Source organism: Penaeus chinensis, chromosome 25, assembly GCF_019202785.1.
Source record: "Penaeus chinensis breed Huanghai No. 1 chromosome 25, ASM1920278v2, whole genome shotgun sequence".
NCBI classification, from domain to species: Eukaryota; Metazoa; Arthropoda; class Malacostraca; order Decapoda; family Penaeidae; genus Penaeus; species Penaeus chinensis.
The window spans coordinates 11,777,314-11,789,813 of NC_061843.1; the positions used below are offsets into that span (position 1 = coordinate 11,777,314).

The window sequence follows — 12,500 nt, forward strand, 5'->3', positions numbered from 1 at the left end:
AAACTTAGTCATATGTAGCGTATTTTATTTTTTCCTTGAAATTTGCTGAATATAACACTTATTTTTTCTCATTAAAAATCGGCGTATTCAGGAGTCTGGGTTGAGTTGCCAGTTTTATTTTTTTCCCAGAGATAAGATACTGCATAGTTCCACTTTAAGAAGTCAGTCCTGGAGTTGCCGGTCATCATAAGAAGTATAAAAAATAAATAAATAAATAAATAAGATGCTAAAGTTTTTTTGATTTTGTTTTGTTTTGGACAAGTAGAATAATGAATATACATAAATATATACATATATATAAATGCACAGCTGCCAGTTCTGGTAGTAGCAAGTTATACTGGCCATCAATCTATCAAATTGAGCAGGGCAGTCATTTGAAGAAAGATATGTTTAGCAATAAATCTTAATTAATAATATAGGCATAGTTTCATCTAGTCCATGCATACGGAGTGTCAGGGTAATTTGATTAGACCTCGTTATTTCTTACATAAAAGAGACACGCCAGGCAACCCAGTACGGTTAGTACAGCAATAGGCCCTTCAATTTGGTACTATTAGCTTAATAATGTATATATATGTTATGTGTGTGTGTGTCTGTATTAGTATGTGTATGCACACACACACGCGCGCGCACACACACACACACACACACACACACACACACACACACACACACACACACACACACACACACACACACACACACACACACACACACACACACGTGTGTATTTATATATATATATATATATATATATATATATATATATATATATATATATATATATATATATATTGTATCCGTGTTTTTGCATGGGTCATGAAGACTGGTAGACAAAGACGCCGAAGAGGATAATCATCAAGAACATACGTTTATTACGCTTTATTCCGACATTCCGATACATTAAACAATAGCATACAAAACAACTAAATCCTATACCTTCTCTAATTCAATATTCTCCGAGCGGTAAGTTGTACTGCATTTTTTGGACACTTAACATGAATACATAATATTCCAAGAAAAAAATGAAGATACAAAAGACAAATCTAGTATTCATATGTACAGAGGTGAGAACTAAGTACAATCCAGGTGTACATACATATGACTGGCGTTATGCAAGGATGTGTCACACCGTTACACTACACTCTACTGTGACATAGAATACCTTAAAACATAATATATGTACAACACATATGTATTTGCAGCTCTTTGTTCGTAAAGAGGTCGATTGAGTCACAGAGGAGCTTGTCAAAACTGTAGTCTAGGAATTCCTAAGACTGTAAACTTAAACACAGCTTGAAGATTATTTACCTCTATGACTAAGGAAGCTCTGGTAGGTTAGCAAACGAGGGCCGTTGGGGCACAAACTGCCGGAGTCCATGATATGTGTGTTTTTACAGCAGGATACAACCTTCATACGTTTACAGGTTTAGAACACGTTTAACACAGATCTCTACACATTACACCTTCTCACCACATAAATCCACAATGCAGGCCACGAAGATTTTTTTTTTCCACACACAAAATGATTTTTGTTTTAACGCAACAATGATTGTGTAAGATCTTCCCCTTGCTCCCGTAATAAACGATAATATACACAATATGATCACTTTTTACCGGTGGAGAATGGCCCACGCCTGACTATTACTGTTTTTAATGGAACAAACTAAACAAGACAATTAGACTAAGTAGAGAGAAAAAGTCGAATTTGTATGCGGTACATTTGTCAACGCTTGGCTGAACGAAGAAATATGATTGTAAACACGAGGGATGATTAATTTGCGTTTGAGGAATTAACAAAACTGAAAACAAATTATGGAAACTAAAGCTCTTGTTTTGTACCGACAGAATGGAACATATCTGTAATAGTTAGTTAGTGTTCCTCTACGTTATGCTTGCTTTCACAATATGCATATTTGGACAGTAGAGTAGTGTTATATTGGGCTTGTCTGCACACGTATAAGTACTTAACTCTGACAGTAAGGTGCTGCAGTCCACCTGTAGACTTGGAAGCACATTTGAAACTCGTCTCCTTCAAGGAACGAGGCTAAAAGGGCTGGCGACTCTTATCTCTCAGCTAGTCAGAATGATATGCAAGATGTTGACAGGCTGACGAAAGTTGCATATTTTACAGCCACTGGGTCAAAATGACACGCCTGCATGTACACACATAAAAAAAAACTAACTAAAAATACTTACGTCTACAACTATTAACAATCGTTCAGTAATGAACTGAGAAGTACACCCAACCTTACAGAATAATTCGGGATAATAACAGCTCTATTCATAAAGATTTCTCTAACATCAGTAATATAGGAACACTAGTCTTTATCCATCGTAACAACACTTAAATCACATATGTTAACAACAACATCAAACATATACAACACTGGGAATGATTAATGTCCTCCGAATCTCTAGTGCTTTATCAAAATAAATGTCGATTATATGCATACCCACTATACGCGAAATATATACATACCATAGAGTTAATTCATTCTTTCAAGAAACTACAAAATTGTAAAAAGTCCCGACGTGGTCTTGTCCGCCAGTTGTGAGAGAGCGAGAAGCATATTTGGGCCTCTCTCACACCTAACGGCCACATACCTTACGACTCTGAGACTTTCAATTAAACATATGCTACACTACTTGCAACCCAGCTGCCTCTTTTTGAATTAGCTCGATATGTATCTTAATTTCCATTTTATCAGGATTCTTGAATGATATTGCCTACACAGTTCTAGAAACCAAAGACATTATTTATCTGTGTACACACACTGTACCTAACCTATTTTGTGCAAGCAATGGTTCAAGCGCGGGAGACAGAAGCTGTATATAAAATTTGTGTATTACAGAATTCTACTTTCATAAACTCTGCAATTCTGTGTTACATATCAAAATACGCGATGTCACAAAGGGATCGTTCTCAAACAGATCTGATTACTTATCAATTTTATGATATGTTGAATTTGATTCTTCTAGCTTTCTTGATAATCTATTATCAGGCATGATCATATTGATGATGGAGATATTTGTAACAGAATTGAAGGATAGGCTGTAGCTTCTTTTATTCAGCTTAAACAAAGAATTAGAAACTGGACTGAAATGGCAGAGGTGACTATAACGAGAATAGTGGTAACAGGGAAAAAAATGCCTTGATAGAGAGGTGAACTGTGGTAGCCAAAACAGAACTCTGGTATGTAGACAGTCGACGAGGTCATAGTCATAGTTTGAAGTGTTGGTAAGTTAAGTCGTTTTTGTTTCAAACTTAGAACGAAAAAGGTACATAATTAAACTTAAACCAATTACGGAGTTAATTACTATCAACACAGGACAATAAATTTGGTTGCAATCATTAAAGTATATGTAAATCAAATTTGAAAATATTCATGAAATTATATGAAATTTACACATCAGGATGGGAGGCTAATGATTTATGTAATAAAAATACACTCCAAAAACATTCCATGAAGATATTTGGAAACTGCAGTATACTGAAATACTGAGTGACAAGGATACGTGCAGTTAAGTAAACACATGACACTACATATATTCTTAATTATCAAGCGGGTATGTTACAAACTTATAAATAAAATATAATGTCTATATGAATTATGGCAATGAAACAACCAAGCTGTTCAGTCACCAGATGTCTCTCCCCCTCGGACCATCCCAGTGCTGGTTGCCTGATCACACACACCTGATGGCACGCGCTGATTGGTTAGTTTGGCTTAATGGCTACACGGCCGACCAATGGGCTGCGTTCACGTGGCACGCAGAGAAACACGTACTGGTTGCGTACTGTCTGCTCTGGCAAGGTAGAGATTACTAACGGCAATTTTTTGCAGTTTCAGGTAATTAAGGATAATACTATTGAGGTAGATGATCGTCAGCTAAGTCACCAATACTAAGAAATAAGAAACATAAATTATAAGCCGTACTTCTATCTGCAGCAAGTAGAAAACCACTTGATTTCTCTATCATACCGAACATATTAAGTTTCTTTCCTCGTTAAGGCTTCCCCTTGAATGTATGGCCGCGTCCCTGCCTACAAGAACGACAGTAATGACAAGCTTTTTCACGGGCATAAGAACCCAGCATCTGATAAAGACGCTGCTGTAAGGATAACGTTAAGAGTGACCTAACTGATGATCGGTGGCTGTGAAATGAGAACGCAAGTTAAGTACGCTGTTACTCACACCACTTTTCATTACACTTCCCAGAGCTGATCAAGCACTACTTTATAAAATTATTTACAAGAAGCTTATTCGTTACAGCAAATGCAACTCAAATAACAAGCTTGTTGATCCCAAATAATGGGACTGTATGTTACTACATGGATACATTATGATTTTCACGTTACTGTCATTATTCGTGTCTCTTGGACTGTGGAGTCTCTTGAAATTATCTTTTCTTTGTGGTAATAATGTTAAATGTTTTTTATGTGTGGCTGGCCTTCAAGTTCATATCATTTTTGGAAGAAAGCCAGTAACAATGAAAAAAAGAAGAAAAAGGTGGTATGTGTTTTGTTACTCCCAGAAGTGTCTTGAATCAAATGTAACCTGTGTATCTGAAGTGTGATGAAAATAATTAGTTTGTACCTCATATAGTTATGTATATTTGGCAGATTTGGCCACCTGCTGAAAGTGTAATGGAAATCGCGTGTTTCTTCGCGGTAAGACAGAATCCACATACATAAATGTGCATATTAGGTTGTCATACGTATATTTTGGAATGTTTAATTACTTCCTAGATATTTAGGCGGTGATCAGAGTTTCTCGTGAACATTAGCATAAGAGTGCATTCCCGAAAAATAACATGTAAAATTGGCGTCACCTTGTTAGTATTTCACTACATATTAACGCGTGTGCCTGTATGTGTTGGAATGCGTGTGTATACCACTGTATATTACTAGTTGGCGTGGATGTGTTTGTAAGTAATTGAAAATGTTATTTAGTAGTCACATGTGAGCAAAGGTGAGATTGCAAACTCAGACGTGCAACCAGTGCTTCCAGTCCAAGCGGGGAGTTTCCTCTGTCTCCAGGATCTTGTGGTGTTCGGCCTCAGGCGTGACGCTCAACAACAGTTTCTGAAACATTAGTATATAATAGCTTAGTGTGTATGGTATTCCAGAAAAGTTATGTTGGTACGTTATTATTCCTTTTGCTTTAGACTACAGTAAATGAATCCAGACGTAAGAATTCAAAAGTTGAACTAACTTGTCGGAAACTCCCGGGTTGGCGACAGATGGTGATGATCATCCACAGCGGAATCATGCACATGGACGTCGAGGTAATGAGCCAGCCCACAGACTCAGACCAGGCAGGGTAAGTGTAGTGTATCGGGCCGTGGTACTCGAGCTTTCCGGAGGCTTGTGACTGCAACCCGATGACGATCTGCAACATAGGTCTCTTAGACACTGGTATTACAATGGGTTTTATCCGCGCAAGATTTAAAAAAAGGAATATATACTGTAGACTGATGAGTGTAGAACACTCCATTTTAGCTGATTTTGTAAAGGATTTTCCTAAACCAACTGCATCACAAAGTTTCCACTAAAACGGCCACCAATACATACATGCACACATACACACGCATGTGTGTTATGTATATATATATATATATATATATATATATATATATATACTTATATATATACACTTATATATATATATATACTTATATATATAGATAGATAGATAGATAGATATATGAATGGATGGATGGATAGACGAATACGGCCTAGAATATATATGTATGTATACACAGTGCATAGTGATTTGTCTAGAAAAGAGCAAGTAAAGTGGGATCTCTGCATGCCTGTATTGTTATTTATCAACAACAGGTACATGAAAAATGTGAGAGCACTCGCATTCCTGTCCCATTTTCACTATATTTCACTCTTTATAACCTACTCTCATGGCCTCTTTCCAATCTTACCCAATCACCAACATCTTGCGTGTCTCCCCCCCCCCCCCAAGCCCCAATACATCCACTCTCCCACGTCAACACTTTCCCTCTCCCATGTCCTACTCACCGTGATAAGGATGAACAGCGGAGACACGAACTTCCAGCAGACCCTCCAGTAGAGCATGGGGCGAAAACCGAGCATGTGCTGGATGTCTGCGCTAAACCGTCGCAGTCCTGGGATGAAGGAGAGAGATAGATGAAGATTTTGTCGGCCAAATAGGTTTAGTTTAGTTTGATTCCATTTGTTACAATGGATATTCTTGGTGTGACATAGTGTCTGTTTCATTTTGGTTCTAAGTTATCCCCTGTGTGCAAGGAAAGGCCGGGGTTACCATCCACTGCCGGCGTGGGATTTGAACGCAGGTCAGCAAGATTGCTAGACGAGATCGCTACCGCTGCACCACATAGTTAAAATAAAATAAAATAAAATAAAGATAGTTATAGTAAAATCTAATATATGTTTTCATTTAACAAGGCTGGAGAGAAAAGGTGCCTCGATCGGCCAGGAAAACCGTGGAAAAAAAGTTTTTCACTTGTAAGGAATCCTGACGAACAAATCAATATATGCAGAAACTTGAATGCGAACTATCAAGACATATATTCGGTCTGCCCCTCATAACGGATCTAAATCTTGGACTTCATATAAAACAACGCAAAAGGAACAAAATGCCAAGGAGATACAGATGACAATTTAAAAGTCTTACGTATGGCTGGGGTTGACAAAGGATTGAGTTGTATTAGAAAAAGGCAATTGAATTTCTGTGACATTTTTTTTTTTTTTTTTTTTCAGAGAGAAAATACAACCTCATCGCAACTCATTCAGAACACTGGAAACAAATAAAAATGGAGGTCCACATTTGCCGTCGTCCTAAGTGATATGGCACCGTAGTAGTAGTAGTAGTAATAGATTAGTAGTAATAGTAGATTAGTAGTAGTAGCAGCAGTAGCAGCAGCAGTAGTAGTAGTAATAGTAATAGTAGTAGTAGTTGTTGTTGTTGTAGTAATTGTAGTAGTAGTAGTAAAGAACAATTAAAATTCAAGTCTCTCTCTCTCTCTCTCTCTCTCTCTCTCTCTCTCTCTCTCTCTCTCTCTCTCTCTCTCTCTCTCTCTCTCTTTCTCTCTCTCTCTCTTTCTCTCTCTCTCTCTGTCTTTCTCTCTCTCTCTCCCCTCCTCCCCCCCCCCCCCCCTCTCTCTCTCTCTCTCTCTCTCTCTCTCTCTCTCTCTCTCTCTCTCTCTCTCTCTCTCTCTCTCTCTCTCTCTCTCTCTCTCTCCCTCCCTCCCTCCCTACCCTCCTTCCCTCCCTCTCCCTTTTGTCTCACTGTCTACCTGTCTTCTCTCTCTCTCTCTCTCTCTCTCTCTCTCTCTCTCTCTCTCTCTCTCTCTCTCTCTCTCTCTCTCTCTCTCTCCCTCTCTCTCTCGCTCTTTTTCTCTTTTGTCTTTTTATAATCTATACCAATATGTTTTCTCTCTTTTTCTCTCTCTCTCCCTCCCTCTCTCTCTCTCCTTTTCCCTCCCTCCCTCTCTCTCTCTCTCTCTCTCTCTCTCTCTCTCTCTCTCTCTCTCTCTCTCTCTCTCTCTCTCTCTCTCCCTCTCTCTCTCGCTCTTTTTCTCTTTTGTCTTTTTATAATCTATACCAATATGTTTTCTCTCTTTTTCTCTCTCTCTCCCTCCCTCTCTCTCTCTCTCTCTCTCTCTCTCTCTCTCTCTCTCTCTCTCTCTCTCTCTCTCTCTCTCTCTCTCTCTCTCTATCTATCTATCTTTCTTTCTCTCTCTCCTCCTCTCCTCCTTCCCTCCCTCCTCCCCTCCAAACCCTCCCTCCCCCTTCTTTTCCCTTTCCACTTCCCCCTCTTTCCCTCCCTCCCTCTCCCTTTCCCACCTTCCCATTCTTTTCCCTCTCTTCTACCCTCCCTCCCTCTCCCTCTCCCTTCATTATCCCTTTCCACCTCCCCCTCCTTCCCTCCTTCCCTCCCCCTCCTACCTACCTACCCTCCCTCCCTCCCTCCCATCCCCACCTCCCCCTTCTTCCCCCACTAACTCCCTCCCTACCCTCCCTACCCTCCCTATCATCCCTCTCACCTGACAGAAGTTGGCAATGGACACCAGGAAAGACGACGTGACGACCAGGGCGGTGAAGAACTCCCTCCTTATGCTTTTCCACCCGAATGTGAGGCGCAGCTCGTCCATCATGCCGGTGATTACGCACTCCAACCCGCCCATCTGAGTGAGGGGGGAAACAGCAGCTTGAGAGTGCTCGTGGAGAAGTAGCTGGAAAGTGTATTCGTAGAGCAGCTGTAAGAGTATTCGTAGAGCAGCAGGAAAGTGTATTCGTAGAGCAGCTGGAAAGTGTATTCGTAGAGCAGCTGGAAAGTGTATTCATAGAGCAGCTATAAGAGTATTCGTAGACCAGCTATAAGATTATTCGTAGAGCAGCTGTAATAGTATTCGTTGAGCAGCTGGGAAGTGTATTTGTAGAGCAGCTGTTAGAGTATTCGTAGAGCAGCTGTAAGAGTATTCGTTGAGCAGCTGGGAAGTGTATTTGTAGAGCAGCTGTTAGAGTATTCGTTAGAGCAGCTGGAAAGTGTATTCATAGAGCAGCTGGAAAGTGTATTCGTAGACCAGCTGGAAAGTGTATTCATAGAGCAGCTGGAAAGTGTATTCGTAGACCAGCTGGAAAGTGTATTCGTAGACCAGCTGGAAAGTGTATTCGTAGAGCAGCTGGAAAGTGTATTCGTAGAGCAGCTGGAAAGTGTATTTGTAGAGCAGCTGGAAAGTATTGGTAGAGCAGCTGGAGAGTATTCGTAGAGTAGCTGGAAACTGTATTCGTAGAGCAGCTGTAATAGTATTCGTATAGTAGCTGGAAAGTATTCGTAGAGCAGCTGGAAAGAGTATTTGTATAGAAAGTGTAATAGTATTCGTAGAGCAGCTAGAAAGTATTTGTAGAGCATCTGGAAAGTGTATTCGTAGAGCAGCTGGAAAGTGTATTCGTAGAGCAACTTTAAGGATATTCGTAGAGCAACTGGAAAGTGTATTCGTAGAGCAGCTGAAGAGTATTCGTAGAGCAGCTGGAAAGTGTATTTGTAGAGCAGCTGTAATAGTATTCGTAGAGCAGCTGGAAAGTGTATTCGTAGAGCAGCTGGAGAGTATTCGTAGAGCAGCTGGAAAGAGTATTTGTATAGAAAGTGTAATAGTATTCATAGAGCAGCTGGAAAGTGTATTCGTAGAGCAGCTGTAATAGTATTCGTAGAGCAACTGGAAAGTGTATTCGTAGAGCAGCTGGAGAGTGTATTCGTAGAGCAGCTGGAAAGTGTATTCGTAGAGCAGCTGGAAAGTGTATTTGTAGAGCAGCTGGAAAGTATTGGTAGAGCAGCTGGAGAGTATTCGTAGAGTAGCTGGAAACTGTATTCGTAGAGCAGCTGTAATAGTATTCGTATAGTAGCTGGAAAGTATTCGTAGAGCAGCTGGAAAGAGTATTTGTATAGAAAGTGTAATAGTATTCGTAGAGCAGCTAGAAAGTATTTGTAGAGCATCTGGAAAGTGTATTCGTAGAGCAGCTGGAAAGTGTATTCGTAGAGCAACTTTAAGGATATTCGTAGAGCAACTGGAAAGTGTATTCGTAGAGCAGCTGAAGAGTATTCGTAGAGCAGCTGGAAAGTGTATTTGTAGAGCAGCTGTAATAGTATTCGTAGAGCAGCTGGAAAGTGTATTCGTAGAGCAGCTGGAGAGTATTCGTAGAGCAGCTGGAAAGAGTATTTGTATAGAAAGTGTAATAGTATTCATAGAGCAGCTGGAAAGTGTATTCGTAGAGCAACTGTAATAGTATTCGTAGAGCAACTGGAAAGTGTATTCGTAGAGCAGCTGGAGAGTGTATTCGTAGAGCAGCTGGAGAGTATTCGTAGAGCAAATGGACAGTGTATTTGTAGAGCAGCTGTAATAGTATTCATAGAGCAGTTGGAAAGAGTAATCGTCGAGCAGCTGCAAGAGTATTAGTAGAGCAGCTGTAATAGTATTTGTAGAGCAGCTGTAAGATTATTCATAGAGCAGCTGGAAAGTATTCATAGAGCAGCTGTGAGAGTATTCTTAGAGTATTCCTGGAAAGTACCTGTAGAGTTGGAAAATATTCGTAGAGCAGCTGGAGACTATAAATGGAGCTGTAAGATTATTCATAGAGCAGCTATAGAGTGTTCGTAAAGCAGCTGGAAAGTATTTGTAGAGAAACTAGAAAGTATTCGTAGAGCACCTGAAAGGATTCGTAGAGCAGATGGAGAGTATTTATTGAGCAGCTAGCAAGTATTTAATTTTTAGAGCAGCTAGAGGGTATTTAGTATTTAGCGTCTTTACTCTCAATCAGCGAGAGAATATATTCACAGAACTAGAAAGTATTAATTTGAGCAGATAGAGTATTCATAGAGCTTACTAGAGGGTATTCGTTGAGAAGCTAGAAATTAAAAGAGCAGCTGGAAAGTATTCATGGAGCAGCTAGAGTATTCACAGAGCTAACTAGAGAGTATTCATAGAGCAGCTAGAAAATATTCATAGAGCTGGCTAGAGAGTATTCATAGAGCAACTAGAGTACTCATAGAGCTATCTAGAGAATATTCATAGAGCGGCTAGAGAGTATTCATAGAGCAACTGGAGTATTCATAGAGCTATCTAAAGAATATTCATAGAGCTAGCTCAAGAGTATTCATAGAGCAACTACAGTATTCATAGAGTTATCTAGAGAATATTCATAGAGCGGCTAAAGAGTATTCATAGAGCAGCCTGAGAGCATTTATAGAACTAGCGAGAGAGTATTTATAGGACAACTCAGGTAATCATAGAACTATCCAGAGAGTATTCATAGCAGCCTGAGAGCATTTATAGAACTAGCGAGAGAGTATTCGTGGAGTGGATAGTGAAGGATATCCTGATAAGACCTGCACCGCTATATAAATATATATATATTTTTTAAATATAATCTCTATTCAATCTATTGTCTTTACTTGAGAATCTATTGTTGAGGTCTGCGTTTAGCCGTCCACTCTCAATCATCCAAAAATCCCACAATAACATCTACTAATTTACCACAAATTCATAACGGTTTAAGCCTTAGTTAATCTAAAATCTACATATAAAGTACCATTCATCATCATAAAATATACCAAATTTCTACTTTCCATGATACATCTATTCAGTCTACCTATCTTCACCCCTAAAATATATTTATCTTCGCTGATCGACCCCTAAAATCCAAACAGTCGGTTCCTCGGCCATGAACAACCCACCCATAATGAGCCATCACGATCCGTCTGTAACCTTTTGTGAAATCCTGATGACATATCCAGAGGTGTAATGAGAGACGATAGGGTAAATATCTTGACGAAAATAATGATGATTGTGATGATGATGGTGACGCAGGGAATATATGATATAAGCAAAAAATACGAAAATACCACGAAATACCACTCTGTATCAGAATCTAGTGACTATGCATTGTATACTATTATCAAGACTATATACTATAATTCTGTGGTCTAATATACCATGTACTAACATACTAAAATATACTAAATACACGAACGCATGTCAAAAAATTCACTGTGACTCTTATTAGGTAAACCATATAAAACAATCCTCCCTGACCAGGCCTCGAACCTAGGTCACTCCAGGTGTGAAACCGGAGGGTAAACTAAAAAAAAAAGAAAGAAAAAAAAAGAAGTAGAATAAGAATCGAGAAAAGAAAAGAAAAGATAGCATTTCACGCAAGTCGCCATCGCCTCACCCCAGAGTCGAGCCCGAGGGCGATCAGCATGAGGAAGAAGAGGCACGACCAGAACTGCGAGCCAGGGAGAGTCGCCACGGCCTCGGGGTAGACCTGGAACACCAGACCGGGACCTGCAAGGCAAAGGGGTGGTCTCAGGGTAGTGGAGTGCATGTCATCAGGGTATATGGTGTTTACGATATCAAAACATCATGTCATTGTGGTATGGATTTCCCTTGGTTCATGTTATCAGGTTATTAATGATTTGCTGTAGTTAGGGATAAAGCAGGGCATAGAAAGAAGCATTTTTGATGGGACATAATTTTGAAATGTAATATTTAAGCATGGGTAGAAATAGAATATTGCGTGCATTCAGAAATCTTTTAGTTGCATATCATTATGATATATAACATTTGCGACAGATTGTTATCGAGGCAAGAATCCAACAAGGCAAGTAGTTATTGCATATATTAAGGAAATATAGTATCTACAATGAAGATCATGCTATGGTATTTTACGGCAGACATGGCGCCAACTAACCGTCTGTGGCCACTGTCCCGATGTCCGTCTTCTGCTTGAAGGCCATGTAGCCAAGGTACGTGAAGATGACGAGGCCGGAGTAGAAGCTCGTGAATGCGTTGACGAGACTGGTGATGAGACAGTCGCGGTAACAGTTGTTGTTGAAGTTGTTGTAGGAGGCGTAGGACAGGTGGACGCCGAAGCCAGCGCCAACCGAGAAGAACACCTGTTGCGCTGCCTCGTACCACACCTGCGGGTTAAGGTCATGGTA

The 12,500-nt window shown here is 39.8% G+C and overlaps 1 protein-coding gene across 1 annotated transcript in view; it reads right to left on the reverse strand.

The window, feature by feature from the left end:
- Window positions 1-867: 867 nt before the first annotated feature.
- The window catches only part of LOC125038610 (sodium-dependent dopamine transporter-like), an 86,028-nt gene continuing 74,395 nt past the window's right edge, over window positions 868-12,500 (reverse strand). Inside the window, exons 7-13 of the mRNA XM_047632147.1 lie at window positions 12,251-12,479; window positions 11,732-11,844; window positions 8,026-8,187; window positions 6,675-6,680; window positions 6,038-6,205; window positions 5,220-5,396; window positions 868-5,089 (exon numbers count right to left, since the gene is read on the reverse strand). Of these exons, the coding sequence (XP_047488103.1) occupies window positions 4,991-5,089; window positions 5,220-5,396; window positions 6,038-6,205; window positions 6,675-6,680; window positions 8,026-8,187; window positions 11,732-11,844; window positions 12,251-12,479 (954 nt within the window). The 3' untranslated portion in view covers window positions 868-4,990. The remainder of the gene's footprint in view (window positions 5,090-5,219; window positions 5,397-6,037; window positions 6,206-6,674; window positions 6,681-8,025; window positions 8,188-11,731; window positions 11,845-12,250; window positions 12,480-12,500) is intronic.